The sequence below is a fragment of the Lates calcarifer genome, linkage group LG23 (assembly GCF_001640805.2).
Source record: "Lates calcarifer isolate ASB-BC8 linkage group LG23, TLL_Latcal_v3, whole genome shotgun sequence".
In the NCBI taxonomy this organism is placed as follows: domain Eukaryota; kingdom Metazoa; phylum Chordata; class Actinopteri; family Centropomidae; genus Lates; species Lates calcarifer.
Genome location: NC_066855.1, coordinates 8,891,520 through 8,910,029, shown reverse-complemented (window position 1 = coordinate 8,910,029; position 18,510 = coordinate 8,891,520). Strand labels below are relative to the sequence as shown.

Here is an 18,510-nt window from a genome sequence, read left to right as displayed (position 1 = left end):
GTTGTGCTATGGTTGTCAGTGATGTTAATTAACTGAGACATTTAGATTTGTTGTAGTATTTTTGCAAAAAGAAAAAAAAGAAAGCGCAGTCTTTTCTCTCTAAATCAATTAAAAGCACCCACCAATAACAAATGAACTGAACACACCTCTTGCTATAAGCAGAATGAGTTGTGTTGTGTTTGAGTAAGCTCTTTATATTTGAATAATGTAGGTATATAATGCTGTACTTGACAAGGCATGCCATCATCATTTGTCATTGTCAACAGATTTGAATAAGTTTTACTGTAAAATCAGGAAAGGAAAATACTAAACAAATTCCATGATATATTATGCCTCTATTTTCTATGCTAAGTGGCTGCAATAGCCTGAGGTGTGACAGGCAGAGATTAGTGACAACACAGTCATTAAATGTGATGTTATGGGGAAAAAAAAGTTCTTTAATTTGGCATGTTAGCATGCTATCATTTGAGGCTAACTGGGATGTTTTTGGTTTCGCAAGAGCTCAGTCATAAACCAAAGCATTGAGTTGAACTTTTGACCTGATGAGGGCACTAGATTAAAAGTCAGGGGATCACAAAATTCATCCAGAGGAAGACATTCATTTCTGTGGCGTGTCTGATAACTTACCCATTAGTTGTTTAGACAATCAAAAGCCAAACACGTCAACCTTATTATGACACCAGAGAGTAAGTTTCATTCACTGGAAAGCATGAATGTCTACATGAATTTTAATACCAATCCATCCAAATAGTGGACCAACTGTCAGAGCAGCAGTGCCATCTCTAGAGTCGTTAAAAAACGTTATTCAAATGATTATTTATTTTTTGTAAAATAACTTTAAAAAATAATATATATAATCTATATGTTGTTGGCATACTTGGTGCTCTATATGAAGCATGCTTGCTTTCTGACTTTCACCCCTGGTTGGTGTTTATTCTCCACCACAAAATTAAATTAGGTGCCTTGCTCAAATTTACCTTATGCCTCTGGCGGACGTTTCATTTACAGGCAGCAAAGCTCTTCAGAATCCCAGCTGTAATTTAAACCTCCAATCATCATATCAAACATTATGAGACTTTTACAATAGTTTCTGTAGAATACAAACTATCAGGATTCTATGGCATTAAACCATATACTGAGGCTGATCTGAAGACAGAGTGTAGTCCCTCTTCTTATACAAGGTATGTATTACTCTTGTATTATTAGGTGTTTCTATAATTTTGTCCCTCTGTCTTGTGCATTTAGGGTCATGAACTGATGCTGTATGATGTACAGTATGTAAGTTTTTTTGATACACCTTAAAGTTTAGTAGATTTTAGTGCTTATCCACAATTATGAACCCATGTAAAAGTACCCTATCTAAACCTATTAATGCTTTGTCATATGCATATTACAGTCAGTGTGCAGTCAGTGCTCTACAGGGCCATCCACAGTCAACCAGCAGTGCTTTCACCCATGCCCCCACTTAAACCAACAGACACAGTGTCGTACGAAAGATAACGGATTTTATTTGTGCTTCTTTATTCGTTACAGTGGAGAGACACAGACACAGTCACAACAGCAGGAGAGAAACAGCAGTGAGAGGGAGGAAGAAGAGTCCAAAACAAAGATGTTTTACTTCTGTTTATTTCTTTTCTTGCCTCCCGCTCACCATCCTTCACCATCTCTTTCTCTATTTACAAGTTTTTGAAAAACCATGCTTTCCTCTTTTCACTGCAACTTTCCCTTTCATACCTGTGTATAAGAGAGGGAGAGACAGGTTTAAAAAGAGAGGGGTAGGGAAGCTATTATAGTACAGTACTCCCACTCCTTAAGTGTACACTCCTCTCTTATGCAAACAAAAGGACAGACCCATTAAACACTCAGTGTCAGGGTTAAGACTAACAGACCGCAGAGGTCAGGCTGCTTACTTGTTTCAAGCAAGTGACTGTGCATGCACCACAGCACCCAAGAGACGTTTTCTTTTCTTTCTTTTTTTTCGACTGACCACTGTATACACTGGACTGCATATGCATACACGCCGCACGTAGGTATGATGCATGCACTGTTGGGCTCAACACAGAAGGACAGAGTGAGTAATGGGAGGAAAAGGAGGAGGGACAAGAGGCAGGGACAGAGATAGAGAGAGTGTTTCAGTGTCACAAGATTATTTTTATTGAAAATAATCCCATGTTCCCCTGCTGGTACTCACACACAAACACCCCCCACAGCGTTCAGTCCTCTCACTGTGTATCTCGATGAAGGAGACAAGTCTTTTTTTTTTTCTTCGTAGTGAGCTGGCAAGCGGAAAGAGTGGGCCGAGGGCGTGAGCGTGTGCGAGGAAGCCACATTTTGACGGAGAAGAGGGAGCGTGTAGATGGTGGGTGGGGCGAGTATGGTGGGGTTTGAACGGAGGTAGAGATCTTCAGAGGGGTTGGGAAAGATTTACTCTTCCTTTTCCTCTCCGTGTGTGATGACGTAGCAGATGTTCTTGTAGTCCACATTGCCAGCCACATCAGGGGGGAAAGCAGCCCACAGGTTGGTCATCTGCAGGGGGAAGGATTAAAGAAATGACTTTACAACCCTGAAAAACTGAAGGGTAAACTGACAGAATGTGAACAACAGGAGGGAGGTGGATCAGCTCACCTCCTCAGCGGTGAACCTGTCGCACTGGGTGGTCAGGAGCTCCTCAAGGCTGGAGAGGGAGAAAAGGAGAAAAATGAATATTAGATCCTGATTCCAGATTATAGCACAGAGAGCTGTGAGTGAAAAGTAAAAGAACTTACAATTCCTTCTTGATGGAGCCGGTGCCCTCGGGGTCCAGGACCTTGAAAGCACTCACGATAACGTCCTCGGGATCAGCGCCTAAAAGTAAAAGAAGGCCAATTAGTCTTTAGACTTAATTAGATTACAAAGATAAATGTGAAATAACAAAAGGCAATGAGTGAGGCTGAACTAAGCTAAGTTTCTGTGTCAACGCACCCTTCAGCTTCTCGCCGAACATGGTCAGGAAAACGGTGAAGTTGATGGGGCCGCTGGCCTCCTTCACCATGGCCTCCAGCTCCTCATTCTTCACATTCAGTTGGCCCATGGTGGCCAGCACGTCCCTGAGGTCATCCTTGCTGATGATGCCATCTCTGTTCTGGTCGATGATTGTGAAAGCCTGCCAGGGGAACAGTTAGGTAATGTATTAAATACATTACATAGGCATACAGCAAAGGTCAGGGTCACCTCCTCCTCAGACCACATCCATAAACCTTCACACTATCCACCAAAATACAGATAATTAAAAATGAACACCAGAGATTCTCACATTTCTCACAAGTCCTTATCATAAGACTCGCTTATGATAATTATTTGCGCAGGACAGCCTGCCAACATAAACGTGTAAATGTGGAGCTGTTCTCCCCTTCTCTTTCCACATAGCTGAGCCCAGCACTCAGTGAAACCAAAGATGGCATTGGAAACCTTTTGGGACTTGGCAGCTGGTCGGCCACTTGTCTTTCTAAGGTGTTAAAATGGTCTCAGAATGTGAGACAAGCCCCTTGCGACATTTAAGGAGAAGGTATTGATTACAGCTGTCACCCCCACACCCACCCCCACCCCACCACCTCCCCCTCTATTTGCCTTGTGACTAAATCTTCTGACCCTGTCCCAAATGTTCTTTCACCTCCTAAAGGGTGAGCTGAAGCTACTGTAGCCATTGTATTCTTTCATTTCTGCCTGGATACTGAAGGAAAGCCCTGGTTCGACTCCTGATTTTTTTAATCCTAACAATGACATTAATAAGTGCTGCATACTCAGATACAACGAAAAACTTTCTTGAGGTAGCAAAACAACATTTTGTTCCCCTTTGTGTAGATGCAACATTAGATCTACAGGCCTTGAATGTTTTCTTGTCCTTTCTACCTTGAGCCCTCTTTCCTGCTTTGATTAATATTACTGTCCACCAGCTGTTGGGCGGCATTCCAGTGGGGTCACAGAGCGAGTGTTTCGAGTCTCCGGAGGAGGATTACCGAGCTACTGCAGGGGGGAGAGGTAGCCCCTGTCATCAGAAAAGCTCAGATTTACCGTCCCGTCATGCTGATGAGGACATTTTTCGCTGTCATGCAGCCAAAGCAATCAGATCTATACATTTCGGAGAGAGCTTCCTCGCATTACCTCTGGGGTCATATAGTGCTTGGGCGTCATCAGTTATATGAGCGCCACAAAATGTTCCTTTCCTCACGTGGCCTAGTGGGACCTCAAATCTTATGAAGTGTGTGAGGTGCAAACAAAGAAAATGTTACCTCCTTGTACTCCTGGATCTGGCTCTGCTCAAACATGGAGAACACATTGGAGGATCCACCCTCACCCTGCTGCTGTCTCCTCTTGGCCTTCTTGGGTGCCTGGGCAAGGAAAGGTAAGATACACTTCAGTCATCCCAAAAACATCAAGCAAACACACAGATCCTGGCTAACTCTGAGAAAAACATATAAAGACCATCAAAGATGCCCTATGTCTTGACAAACAAAAGGACACAAAGGAGTTCTTAGTTACTTCTACAGCCAAATGCCAAATTATTAAAATAAAAAATTCTCCAAAATAAGTGTCATTAAATCACTCTGTTGTGGATTTTGACAGATTTCTAACAGAGTCACACATTCTTGTGAAGATGTGATTTGTTTTTCTTACAAAAGAAATCTGCCCATATTATATCTATCACTCAGTTTATGGTAAAGTACTAAGTAATTGCTCTGGGGACCAAAACCATAAGGCATTGATCCCTAAACAGATTGTATTTCAGTATTTCATCCTGGTTAAGGATGGAGATGTTAGCCAGACTTCGGCTCAAGCCAGCAGATAAAAGTAAGACTGGGTCCACATCCACAGTCTGGGAGGCTCAGCTTAAGAGACTCCCGTAATTTCACTTCATTGGGATGTTGGTAATTAATCCAGATAGCAAACGCATCAGTGATGCTTTCATCGCATCACTTTAGTGTAGAGAAGATCCTAGATCCCTAGAGACTGTTCTTCCAAGGAACATGGCCACACTCACCATCTCTCAAGTTTGTGGGGTTGTTGTTGGTCAAGAAGAGAAGCCTACGCCAAGCCGATGTGACTGACATGTAAGCAATGGCCCCTTGGGGCCTTATATACTAGCCCACAGGGGGCTAACTTTAGCCACACCATCAGGTTTGGCAGGAAAACAGAGCTGAGGGAAAGTAAGAGAAAGAGGGAGGAGCGAGGAGGTGGCGGGACGGATCGGCTTACCGATGCTCCAAAATAGGTCCCAGGAGTCTTGGAATGAGGTGAATTCAATGCCAACACACAGGCCTGACTTTGGTGTCATCTGTGGACTAATATGGCCAAACTGACTGTTGGACAGGACATGCTGAGAGCAACTGAACTAACCCCCGTTCCCCTTCTTCCCGACATACTGAGAGTACCTTTGTTGTGGCTATTTTTGTTTCTTTTATATCCAGCGGGAGAGAACAAAACCCAGTGTCCTGCCTGATGACCGGCCATTGCTGCTTTACTCTTGATACCCACACAGATGGGACAACTATCCTGCACTCAACCTGACCAACCCTTTCCATTAATTAATGGCCTTGTGCTAGCCAAGATGCCAACATGTATTTGCAGTTAACATATCCTGAAGTCATCACCTGTCTAAATGATAGGATCGGCCTGAGGTTTGTGCCCACTATCACATCGGTAGTGGCCAGCAGGGTTTATAAACAGTCGTGAAACCTGAAATCATTTGGCTGATGGACACTGGTCGAGCTCCAGTAATGACACTCGACTACCAGGCCTCTAGAAACAGTGACCTTGCATCAATGAGAAATGTAAACAGCGCTTTAATACCGACCCAAGTGGCAGGAAATACTTTGAGGAAACGCTGTATTTTTTAACTTTTGAATTGTGTTTTGAAAAAGGAGAACTAAACATGGACTGTGTTTTACACTGAAACAAAAACAGACCTTTAAAACTGTTCACATGCAGTACATTCAAACCTCAGCAGCTTGTTGGTGTCTTTTTCTAGTTTGTTTTATGCAGAATTTTAGAAGTGCAAAATGCCAGATACAGCTACAAAAAAAACCCCCAAAAAGTTAACATATTGGCAGTCAACAAGAATGAAGTTTCATAGTACATGACAGAATTTGTAAATGCTTCACTTCTGTCCTTGATAGCAGGACCTCTGAATGTGTTTCTGTGATAATTAGTCACATCCATCACAGGAAATAACAAATGATGATTGGACTAAATGAGCAGCTTTCCCACCATGGCTGCACTAATTTGGGATGCTCCTGCAGGTTCCCAGTATAGTTTCTTTAGGAGGACAGTGGCCCACCCACCTATCTCCATATATGAGCTACATAGGCTGCCATCAATCACGCCAATGTACAGCTAAGGAACGTACTGGGATCCAGCACCAGCGTGAACTGATACTGCGTCTTCAGACATTTGTAGGGCCTAGTATTTCAAGTGACAAAGTATGACCTAATTTTTTCCAAAGGGACAAATGTTTCTTTGACCCTTTTATAAAATTCTGTTTGAATGATTTGATCTGATGAATCATTCAGCTGCTGATTATTTTAAATAAAAGATTTATTTGCAAAGAGGCGATCAGAATTTAAATTCTGTGAAGAGGGTCACGAGCAGAAGTGCAGCCACTTCAAGTATGGGCCTGAAGGTGAAAAGAGAGAGAGAGAGAGACAGAGAGAGAAAGAGACCGAGCTCTGTCAAAGACCATAAAAACAAGACAGCTGTACAGACTGAAATAGCTCTGCCTCCCTCCCTCCCCTGCCATTCTCTTTCTCAGCCATTTTGACTCTCTTCTAAAATTCGACAGACTTCACCCTTCTTGGCCTGCCTTGCCCCCATACAACTGGTGTCCTTTTTTTACCCACACAGTCACTGGTCTGCTTTAAAGTACAAGTGGTATACAGACAAATTGGACAAAAAAAGAGATCAATAACATCTGATTATTGATAAATAGAGCTAACCGCAATGCTTTTATTAAATACAAGCATGTCTAATCAAGAGACTGTATCAAATGTCATATTGTTTTTACTAATTTGTTGATCAGATCATCATTCTGTCTCTGGTTTCCTGCATGGGTGGATCTGCTGCATTTCCCTGTTTCATATCATTGTAAACTGAATGTATTTTTGGGTTTGAGACTGTTTATTGGACAAAAAAAAAGAGATAAGCTTGGCCTCCTCTAAGGAAATTGTAATGGGTACTTTTCATCTGTATTTTTTTGACATTTTATAGACTAAATGTTCAATATGTTAATAAAATATTAGTGGTGGACTAGACAGACTAGATGGAGCAGGCAGAGCAGATAAAGATCGATCAGATAAAGGCCACGTTTGCAGCTGGTGTTAGTGTCTTTGGAAAATGTTATTGTGGGTGACCTGACTTTGAACTTCATATGAGGAAATCACTTCACTCTTACAAGGAACAATGGTCAATAGAGCAGGAGATCATAGATCATTTAATGACTCTATGATGAGTAAAAAACAAACAATTCTTCAACTACAAATATGTACAAGTATATCTTAAATATGCCTCAACAATAGTTTCTGTAATTCTAATTCCTATTTACATTATAGCTTTGTAATGGAAACATTGGTTACTGAAATTAAGGTTTAGACCCCGTGTACATTTCACATTTATCAACCAAAATCTATTAAGTTCTCTCCCTGAGCAGCTTCTCCTCCTTGTCCTCTTTTCGACCATCTGGCAATCAGTTCCTTGACTTCTTTTCCAAAATCTTCATGCAGTTTACTAAAGTCATCCTTGTTAAAGCAGACTGCTGGCCACTCCCCCATGGGCGGAGCTGGGGTGTTAACAGGCACCACATTTGCATTCCTCTTGGGCCACAGTTTAGGTGATCTCTTACTGGCTGTTTTGGAGGAAATGGCCAGAGTCTGAAGCATCACATTGGAGCCCAGAGTGGGTCCTGCTGCCGCACCTGGTGCTGAGTATGGAGGCATCATTGAAGCCTGCGCACTCTGATAGGCTGCGGAATATCCCGCCTCTGTTGTGTTGAAATTTGGCATGGTGAAAGATTTGGCTGTTTCATTGGGGAACGCAACTAAGGCGTCTGAGGAAAGAGCAAAGACAAACAGAGAAATATATAAGCAAAGAGCTACAGTGACAGTAACAGAAAGTCAAAAACTATCTGCCTTTGGGCCAGGTCTGGATCAATGAGACCGCTTCATAACCTCTATTATGTGAATTTCACTGTTAAATTGTTTTATCTTCTAGCAAAGGTGCAAAAGCAGAGGATGAAAATGGCCAAATTGTACTTGTCCTTATGTCAAAATAAACTCTGCTGCTACTTGTCAAAAAAATATAATACATACAACACACACAACACACACAACACAAAAAAATAAAAAATAAAATATATATAAAAGAAGAGAAGAAGAGAGAGAGAGAAGAATCAATAAGCAATGATAACATCATGAAATCTTAATTAGTATGTCCTAGAGTCAACAGTATAGCTGTAGATGGATACAAACAAAGACCCTGCAGTAAAACCAGTCTCTGTTAAGCTTATCATGGTCAATCTTTGCCCTCATCAGAAGAGAGGCACTTGATTCAGCTGTTTTTTTTTAGGCTGTAGTTTGTGTTGTTGCACTGGATTTTACTCCCTGTCCCACATACATACACAAGACGACAAAACACCATTCATATTGTACAAAGTGTTGCAAAAATACAAAACAAAACTACTACAGATTTGAATTAACCCCTCACTAATAAAGTGTTAGGTCATTACAGACGCGAGTTACTGTACAGTGTGACAGATTTTGTGAGACTATAACTGTGTACCAACATGTACGTGGTATCTAATGTCCAGCAGTAAACAGTGATGCAACGCCTCTCACAGCTGCTCTCCAGAACAAAGCCTGCTCTCTTTGACCCACAGAGATAAAGACATCCAGCTCCTCTCGCCATCTCTCACCTTTGTACTTGTTCTCCAGGTCCATCACCAGCAGGGCCAAGGTAGTTGTGGTTGGCTGACAGCAGGGCTTTGATCCAGCTCTCCTGACTGGCCTGGTCCTCGGCGGCAAACTTGTACGTCCGCAGCCCAGGCTCGCTCCAGACCAGCGAGAAGGCGAACTGCTCCTCGGACTCGCACAGCTGGACGGTGCAGCCCTCCAGGACAATCACTCCTATGGGGTCGCGGTCGGCCGGCCGGTCCTTGTAGAAGAGGAGGTTCCCCTTCAGCACAAACCAGCGCTTCTGATAGGAAGTCTTTATCTCACCCTGTGTGACAATCGTGTGTTATTGACTCACTTACAAATGGTTCATTTACTCAATTTCTGCTTTGGTGAAATAAACAGCTCAGTGGGAGGAGTATCATGAAACCACTGATGCAAACACAACCTCAACAGTGAAGTAGAACTTCCAAAATATTACATCATACAATGCACTTTTATTTGCGTGATTTTATGTAATTGTAGTGCTGGAATATCTTAATTTTAGTATCATATAAAACGTGGTGTGTAAATATATATATTCTTAATTACTAAGAAAATGTTTCAAATATGTTGCTGGGGGAGTTTAAAAAATAAAATCAATGAGAGGGAATATAACATTTTAAAACATGAATATAATGTTGACTACACATACAAATGATCCACTTCCCCTTAAAAATGAAAATTGTTTCATTAAAGTATGATCCAATGTGTCTTACCTTCTTGTAGAGGAACCCCTCCTTGTCCACAGGTGAGTTACAGGATTCAAAATAGGTCACAATTTTTTCATCAATCTTCATTTCAACATCACAGGCTGCTCGGAGCACACACGCCAGACAAACAAAACGAAAATCATTCAGCTTTTATTTCCTCATATATTGCCATGTTAGTATGTTTACGGAGAACTGATATTAACTGGTTTTTAATGTTTAACCGAGCCGCACTTCAGTTCGTGTCTGTGGGTAAACAAACTCAACTCTTTTCCGTGTTGGAACGAGGAAATGCTCCACAACCTCCTCGATTACAAACACTTTTAAAACAGTCGAGTTGCTTTTTTACAACAAGAAATTCAATGTAGTTTGGTATAGTTTAATATTTTGGTTGGAGACATGCCAGACTGACCGCCATTAATAACACGCCGCTTGTTTTTAAGACGGTAACGTCCTCACATCTATCTGTGCCTCTTTACCACAATAATAACAGACTGGTGAATTTCGGTTTCTATTTGTAACATGTCTACTTTAAATTGAGAAACTGCGAGACCAGACGGTTTCTCACATCCTCATGGTTCTCGTTTACTCACCTTTCTGGAGTGTGTTGTGTTATGGTTTCCTCGGAGGGTGTGTGTGTGTGTGTGTGCGTGTGTGTCAATCACTTCCTGGTTGCTAAAGGTGAGGGCAGCTCCACGTCAACACCACTAACCGTTGTGTATGTAGGCTGCAAAACAACTTCTGCCGCCAAGATAGTTAAACAATAATTGCACCTATTCACTGTTTTAATATTAGAAGTATTCATGATGTGTTTCTTATGCCACAGCTTTCAAATGATGGCACTGGGTTTACTGTCATTACTTTGCCCATAGAGGCCATCTTCAGTTTCTTTATGTGCAAGGTTTTATTACCAGTCAGGCAAAGAGGACCCACCTCACCTCTGTGGCCCCTAAAGCCCCCATGTAATTCCCATATATCAGCTGATTCTGTTGATTTGAACAATTAAAAATAGGTAGGAAATTTACAAGACCTTCATTATTTTTTGTGTATTATTATGTTCACATGTTGTAAATAAAGTTGTGTTTAATTAAATTACCACAAACTAACTGTCATCTGGGAGCATATAACATTATACCAGCTTTTTAATTTCTTTTATTTTATTTATCCTGGGAACAATGTACAATATGTTGACATTTGATGTGCTGTGACAGAGTCAGTGTAAACAGGACTGGTAAGGCTTTGCTTCAGAATACTACACAGTGCACACTGGACAGTAGACAGGGGCCAGGGGGTGATCAGTGTTGGGGTGCATGGTTCTTCCCCAGAGTGTCATCTACAGTATGTAATTGACTACAACTGGTTGTGGGTAAATAACAGTAAACAACCTGTAAATATACTGTATATATATATTTATATAGGTTTATACTATATATTCTCTCTTCATTTTGTGTTTCAAATGTAACTTGTGCATGGACGTGTGGTTTCGTGTAAACATGTGACCCACTGCTGATGACATGCAGTTTCTGGCTGTGGGTCTGTGTGTGTGTCTGGGTCTGTGTGTGTCTGTGTCTGTGTGTGTGTGTGTGTGTTGGTTCCTCTGTGAAAATCCCTAACATCTGTTGTGTAAAGTCAAGTGGACGCATGTGGTAATTTCTTACACATTTGAGCTTTATAGCAGTACTCAACACAAACAACACACAACCAGTGTGTTTCATTTTATTCCTTTTTAGTTAATTAAGGCAAGAAATTACATGCTCTTGAAACGTCACTCACTGAGCTGTTTGTGATGTTTATCAATTAACTTACTTGCTTTTGTGGTGCAAACTCTATTTTTAAATCCTAAATAACTAAACAAATCTGAAATAAATAAGTCCACCAAATAACAAGTTTCAGCCATTGAGGAAAATCAGGCAATTTTAATGACAATCATGCTGATCATATTTCTGATCATTGTCTCTTTCATGGGTGGGTATACATGTTTAGTCCAAACTACTGCAAGGAAGAGGTGCAGATGTCAGTGTCTCATGTCTCAAATGTTTCCCTCCTGTATTGTCTGATGCATTACTAATAACTTAATAAATGTAATAATTTTTATATTAATACTTTCAACAAATGGAAGTGCTCAAGACGTTTTGCAATTTACTCATGCCTATCTTAAAATTCCTGCCCAACCCTGCAGGTGTTTTTCACTTACTCTGGCTGATTAGATTGGAATGTTTGATGCACTGACAGGTGCAACAAATCTAACATGAGAGTGAGGGTGATGTAAAGAAACATCTGGTCAGCCAAAATAACTGAATTCACCTGTCTGTATGTATTTCCCAAAAGCCAAGACCATCAGACTTTATCTCTTTCTCTAGTTTAACATTTATATTAAGTAATTTACTCAGCTTACCAAATCTTGTCATCCAAAAATAAAATAGGTTAGAAATCAGTTCAGATACTGATGGTATGCCTTCATATCACTGCATTTCCATCTGTAAAGCATCAGCCTCTTTGGTTGAGTGATTACCTCCTACAGTCCTGTTTCATCATGATACAAACAGCAGACATTCTGACTTAATGCAGCAGGGAAAGCACATGTTTTGTTAACGATGGCTCAGATCCACCAAGTGTCCCAGTAAGCCATGACAGCGAGCCAGTATGCACCAGGACCACAAAACTAGCTTACCTATGTTGAATGCAGACATTTCTAATATTCCTATTTAGGATGTGCCAAAATGCCTGATGTGAAAAGGGTCCATTAGAAGTACAGACTTGTGTACTTAGCACACAATGGACTAAAAACTAAAATTGTAAGAGATCTTTTTCATGTAATCTGTAGATTATTATTTAAATATATAATTCAATCTAAGCGCACAGACCAAACTATCTCATTCAAAGATTCTCCATAAACTAAGTGTGCTGATTAAATGATTTGCTCTTATATTATAATCACAACTGTTGCTCCCTCCACGCCTGCTGTAACTGCAGTGTCTCTCCAATGTGGATCTTCTGGTGTCTTTTGAGATTCTCCCCTCGACTAAAGCTCTTTCCACACTGGTTGCAGTAGTATGGTTTCTCCCCTGTGTGGACCCTCTTATGTTTTTTCAGGTCTCCTGCCTGACTGAAACGCCTCCCACACTGTATGCAGCCGTACGGCTTCTCTCCCGTGTGACAACGCTGGTGGATTCTCAAGTTCCCAACCCTGCTGAACGTCTTTCCGCACACGATGCACAAGTGGGAGTCATCTCCCCCTAAGTGCTCCCTCCTGATTTTTCTCACATCATAGGCAGCCCTGCTGCTTTTAGCAAATCCGTGCCTCCTGGCGATGCTGTGATTCGAGTGGACAAAAACAAGTCCGTAAGGTTCAGTGCTACCTTGTGGCCTCAGGGTCTCGGCGGAGTTGTGACGAGAGGAGTTGCAGCTTAAGTCCACACATCCAGTATATTGTTCTTGAAGAGGCGGTGGCTCTGATGTTGTGAAGTCTGTTGGCTCTGGTTCTCTTTTGATGGCAGCCAGGTTTACTCCATGTGGACTACTGGAGTGAGAATTGTGCAAATTGTTAGATAAGACAGAATCGGTGTCCTTGTTTACACTGTGTGAAGTCTGGACAGTCAGCGCCTCCTCAATAATGTATGTCTCCTCCTCAGGCTGTGCTTTGCAATGATCTGTTAATGTCCCTGCAAAATTGCACTCAGCGCGCGATTCAGTATTATTGCAGCTTTCCTGTTCTTTGCATTCCTGCTTCACATTGTTGTCAGGTTTGCAGCTGCTTATTAGCTTTTGCTCTGTGAGAGTGATGCCTGAGTTGTGCCTCTGAGCGACGCTCAAATGCTGCTTGTGATTCTCTGTGTCTTGTTTTTCTTCAGGCAATGGTCCACTTGTGGGTAGAACAGCTGTAAAATGAGGACCAAATCAAGGAGTGAGGAACTTGTGAAGACACTTAAACCAGAGTGGAATTGAGGCATAATCAGTTAATCCCAAAATGATTACACTTGTACCCACCTGTGCTCTCTTTTGTTATCTTGTCCTGGAGTTCCTGCAGTCGTTTCTTCAGACTCTCGTTCTCTCTCTGTGTCCTGGCAGTTTTCTCCTGGTACTCTGACACTGTCTCCTTCACCACCTCCAGAACCTCCTGCACTGCTTCAGTCAACAGCTTGGCCACGCGAGCATTCAGACGTTCAAGCTTAGACATCCTGAGATCGAAACAGCACTCAGGATAAGAAGTAATGTACACATCTGTCATTACATAAGAATTAATAGGAATAATTATAATTAAAAAAAAACCTCAGCAGTCGGTTAATTAGATGCGTGTCCATTCACCAAAGTATCTGGGCAACTTTGAAAACCTAAAAGTTGTTCTTTCATCAACTGGTCATTAATTGTACTGTTATTATACATGGTATCAGTGTTCAATACTAGATGTAAGAAGCTGAATTAGCATTTTAAAAGCATTAAAATCTCTAGAACTTAGAAAACTAGAGAAACTGTGCTGTCATTTCAGTGCAGTTTCCAAATGTTCCACTAAACAGTGATTTTTGAGACTGCTTTTGTACAATGATCCCATCTTGGTCTGACCTTCCAAACCTTTTACAGTCATCTCCTGTAATACCAAGCTGATCCTGGGTGCTTGGGCAGTTTTTTTTTTAGTTTATTTGCAATGGAGCTGTACACTAATTACAGTAGCATGTTTCCTAAGTTACAAACCCTGTAAGGTAACAAACAGATGACTGTAGTTACTGTCAGTTCCCTAACTAGACATGTTTAGAGTTGCAGTACCTGCAAGCTAGTCCTGAAGTTAGCGGCTAATAACGTAACTGTAACGTGGATAGCTAATGTTAGCTACATAAGCTAACACCGTACACGTTATCGCTTTCCCTTTAAACATCCCAAAGGCCCGTCAAATCCGCCATGCGGTTACAGTATTACCAAGACGTTCACTTTAAAATGACTTTGAGCCCGCTTAACTGATAAAAACAAGTTTAAAACACTGTACACACTATAATAAAGCACGACTCAAGACGCATAATAACAATCCGCAACCTCCGGAAGCGGAACCTAATCCACATCCGCTGTGCTGTTTTCAAACTAAAAGTCCGACACAGCAGTTAATTTCATCTCCTACCAAATTAATGATGTCAATTCACAACAACAATGAACAAAAGCATGATCAAAATAAAATAGTCACAAAAAAGACTCACATTTAATAAAGGAACAACACAAAAACAATACAAGAAATAACCAAATTAAGTAAATACATTACATTATTAAGGTGTAGCAAGTAAAATCACAACAATTTAACTGTAACACGGTGTTATCCGTTAAATGTGTTATATCAAGTTGGATACTTCTGCCTGAAGTCCATACATAATATTCCCACATTCATAGCTTCCACAAGCACAAGCATTGTTACATATTCATAGACACAAACAGAAAAGCACATTCAAAAATGTAAGTTCAGTGACATCAGATTAGAATATTTATATGCTTAATTTACAAGATTACACATGGTTTCTTGGTGGAGGCTGCATGACTGCGAAAGGCACGAATGGCCTCATCAAACACCTCATCCACTCCATCCAGGTTGATAGAAGCACACTCCAGATATTTAACAGCCTTTATTTGCTTTGCCATTGTTGTCCCCTGTTCTTGGGTGACTGTGGTCTGATTCTGTTCCTTCAGTTTCTCCAGGATCTGCTGATCATCACGCAAGTCACTCTTTGTTCCCAAGAGGAGAATAGGCACATTAGGGCAGTGGTGTTTTATCTCTCGAAGCCACTTACGCTTGACATTCTCATAAGATGTTGGGTCAGCAATGGAGAAGCAGATGATAATGACGTTGGCTTGGTAATAGCTTAAAGGTCGTAAACGATTACATTGCTTGTCGCCACCAGTGTCCCGAAAGCTCAAAGTCGACAGTCTCGTTGTCTATAGTGACCTGACAATTCCTGTGTGGAGTGGAAAGTTGGTACTGTACTCCTTTGGGAAGACCTTTCTTGACATAAGCAGCAGAGCAGATAGCTCTTTCCTACTGCACTGTCTCCAACAACCACACACTTGATATTCTGCATTGTGACAACTTTCTCTACAGAAATTCTGAAACACAAACACAACACTTAATTAAGCACGTCACATAGTTTTTGGATGAAATGGATTTTATTTTTGAACAGACTTGAAGCATCTGTGTCTCCATTCTGCGAAATGTTACAAACTCTTACTGTGATGTTGATGTTTTATTCAGTCTCAAACTGAAATCCAACCTGAACTAATAACAAGTACAAGGGAATTTTATTTCAGATCACTGATGATGATGGAATAAATGGAAAAATCTCACTTACCTCTCTGTATCAGTCTTGTGGTAGTGTGTCCTATCACTTTCCTAAGTGAAATTTAAGTAGGAACTGACACATCTGCTTGAGTGGGCAGTCCTTTAGAGCCTGCATCAAACTTAAACAAGTCGTATCTGGTTGTGAAGGAAAGGAATGTTTGAAATTGGGAAATACTTGAAAGGTGTTGAGAGAGACATTTTGTCATCCTTTCAGTGAAGTGATGTAATGAGGTGCTGCAATGTTATTTATCTGCTCTGATGAGGCTGTGTGCAGTTAACTGTTCAGACGTGGTGCACTGATGATTTCAACTAAATCACAATATGTTAAATGCTTTAACTAATTAATGTAACAAGTACATTTGTGCAATCTAATGCAGTCCAACTTAACAGACAACTGCCCTACAAAAGATAGGGCAGATAAATACCCTTAAATGTATGATGGAACTACATTATCTGAAAGGGATATACACTGCTCAGCAACAACATTAACACCACTGACAGGTGAAGTGAATAACACAGATTATCTCGTTACAGTACAATGTTCTGCTGAGAAACCTTGGGTCCTGACATTCATCTGGATGTTGCTTTGACATGGAAAACCCACCTTAACATTTACGTAGACCAAGCACACCCCCCATGGCAACAACACTCCCCAGTGGCAGGGACCTCCACCAGAAGGAAAGTGCTCCCACTACATCACAAAAACTGCTCAGAAATGGATTGAGGAACACAGCAAAGGGCCCAAGGTGTTGACCTGGCCTTCAAACTCCCCAGATCCAAACCCCGCAACCCACAGGACCCAAAGGATCCGCTGCCAATGTCTCAGTGCGAGACAACACAGAATACCCCTAGAGGTCCTGTGCCCATGCCTCGACAGGTCTGAGCTATTTTGGCAAGTATTTTGGCAACACAATCCGATCCACAGATGCTGGTGAGGCATGGTGACTTTGGAGGCAAGGTCAAGTTGATCAATGTGCCCCCTCACCCCCAAACACTTGTTCTCTGTGTTCAGATTGTACAGGATGAGTTTAAACTAGTCTTCTTGTTGCCAGTACAGAACAATGAACCACACAGAAGTACCAAATACATTTATTTGATTTGGAAATGAACGTGAAGGTTCACGCAAGAGGCTCCAGGATACAGTGAGTAACACAGTAAACAAACCTCTAAACATCTGACAACAGTAAGGCAAGGACAGTAGATTAGATTGTGCTTCCACTTCTGACTTTATCACATGCTCTACAATAGGCTAATTTGATATAAGAAGGCACATTTTTCATGTAATAAATAACTTCTCCAGGAAGGTACATCATTTTCTGAACAGGATTGCAATTTGCTCAGCTGACTTCCAAAAAGATGCTCATGGAGAATCCAGTACTTAGCATCTTTTTATTATCCTATGACAGCTTATAGACAGGCAGCCTTTTCAGTGTCATGATATAACAGCTGAAAAAAATGTGGTGCAGCAGTTTTGTGAACACACAGCAGCCTCACAGGTGGGTTTGCTGGTGTTTCTTCATGTTGCTCGAGTGGCTGAAGCTCTTGCCACAGTGGCTGCAGCCGAACGGCTTCTCCCCCGTGTGGTAGCGCAGGTGCACCGTCAGGTAGCCCGACTGGCTGAAGCGCTTCCCGCACACCGAGCAACAGTACGGCTTCTCCCCCGTGTGCACCCTGCTGTGTTTCTTGTAGTCGCCTGCGTGCCTGAAGGTGCGACCGCACAGCGAGCAGCAGTACACTTTTCTGATGTTTCTCTGGAAACCTCCAGAGTCTGAACTGCCTGCTTTAGTGCTTGTTTGGGTGGTGTGGTGTTTTTCTGCACCCATGCTGTTTGTATTAGTGTATCTTTGAGATAGTGGCTCTTCTGTGTCATTTTGCCCCAGACTGAAGATGACCCCTGATGAATCACAGAGTTCCGAATTGCTTTGGGGTTCTAGGTTTAGTCTGTTTAAGGATGGTAGAGCTTGTTGCAGTACCACCATAGAGATAATTTGTGTGTTTGTGCATGGTGTCTTCATCCGATGTGGGCTCTACTTTCATTTTATTTGATGTAAAGGGTAAATCAGAACCATTTTCATTGATTTTAATAGTAATAATTGGGTCTGTCGGATTTGCAATTGGTGCTGACAGTCCATTATCAGTCCTCAGTTTTAAGAGTTCTTGGATTGTTCAAGTTTTCACCAGCTAAATGTAGTCCTATCGTAGCTTTAGAGGAGAGACAGGAGTCAGTTAATGATGTGATGGATGCTTCACAGTCAAGGTCTTCAAATGAATCTGCAATGTCCTTATCAGCTGTGAGGATTTCAGTGTCCTCTTCCAGCTCTTCTCTCTCACTCTGCTCCACCCTGGTCTGCTGGGCTGCACTGGAAATCTGCAGCACAGTTCCTGCGAGACAACAGAGGCGACGAACCACAAAAGTATCATTATCAATCGGTTTCAACATCTCTGGACACACGTACTTAGTCGCGAGGTCTTACCATTTATCTCAGAGTTGATCTTATCCTGAAGCTCCTGCAGTCTCCTCTTCAGACTCTGGTTC

At 41.6% G+C, this 18,510-nt stretch overlaps 3 protein-coding genes and 1 pseudogene across 4 annotated transcripts; all 4 read right to left on the bottom strand.

Moving 5' to 3' along the window:
- Positions 1–1,488: 1,488 nt before the first annotated feature.
- mylpfb (myosin light chain, phosphorylatable, fast skeletal muscle b) lies at positions 1,489–5,161 on the bottom strand. The gene is made up of 6 exons (XM_018687290.2): positions 5,018–5,161; positions 4,269–4,367; positions 2,962–3,142; positions 2,766–2,844; positions 2,626–2,674; positions 1,489–2,526 (listed from the first exon to the last, which is right to left on the bottom strand). Exons 1-6 carry the CDS (start codon positions 5,018–5,020, stop codon positions 2,425–2,427), a joined length of 513 nt encoding a protein of 170 aa, XP_018542806.1. The 5' UTR covers positions 5,021–5,161; the 3' UTR covers positions 1,489–2,424.
- Positions 5,162–7,430: 2,269 nt separating this feature from the next.
- Positions 7,431–10,350, bottom strand: LOC108890422 (sesquipedalian-1-like). The gene is given in 5 exon segments (XM_018687289.2): positions 7,431–8,074; positions 8,939–8,978; positions 8,980–9,243; positions 9,674–9,768; positions 10,258–10,350. Coding segments are annotated over 4 exon segments (816 nt in total). The 5' UTR covers positions 9,755–9,768; positions 10,258–10,350; the 3' UTR covers positions 7,431–7,643.
- Positions 10,351–11,560: 1,210 nt separating this feature from the next.
- On the bottom strand, positions 11,561–14,719 carry LOC108890424 (zinc finger protein 813). Of its 2 annotated transcripts, none has more exons than XM_018687293.2 (3): positions 13,934–14,719; positions 13,652–13,842; positions 11,561–13,542 (listed from the first exon to the last, which is right to left on the bottom strand). In XM_018687293.2, exons 1-3 carry the CDS (start codon positions 13,963–13,965, stop codon positions 12,599–12,601), a joined length of 1,167 nt encoding a protein of 388 aa, XP_018542809.1. In that variant the 5' UTR covers positions 13,966–14,719; the 3' UTR covers positions 11,561–12,598. The 2 variants fall into 2 exon arrangements, with proteins under 2 accessions (XP_018542809.1, XP_018542810.1); XM_018687294.2 differs by having other exon boundaries at positions 14,426–14,719.
- A 97-nt stretch (positions 14,720–14,816) lies between these two features.
- LOC108890425 (rho-related GTP-binding protein RhoG-like) lies at positions 14,817–15,742 on the bottom strand (annotated as a pseudogene).
- Between the last annotated feature and the right edge of the window lie 2,768 nt (positions 15,743–18,510).

Coding starts and splice junctions, on each gene's coding strand:
- mylpfb (XM_018687290.2), bottom strand. Junction 3,143..4,268: donor AGATCCAGGAGTACAAGGAG/GTAACATTTTCT, acceptor TTCCCCTGGCAG/GCTTTCACAATCATCGACCA. Junction 2,845..2,961: donor GTTCGGCGAGAAGCTGAAGG/GTGCGTTGACAC, acceptor TTTTACTTTTAG/GCGCTGATCCCGAGGACGTT.
- LOC108890424 (XM_018687293.2), bottom strand. CDS start 13,965: ATGGACACGCATCTAATTAACCGACTGCTGAG. Junction 13,843..13,933: donor CTAATTAACCGACTGCTGAG/GTTTTTTTTTAA, acceptor TTTCGATCTCAG/GATGTCTAAGCTTGAACGTC. Junction 13,543..13,651: donor GATAACAAAAGAGAGCACAG/GTGGGTACAAGT, acceptor CTCATTTTACAG/CTGTTCTACCCACAAGTGGA.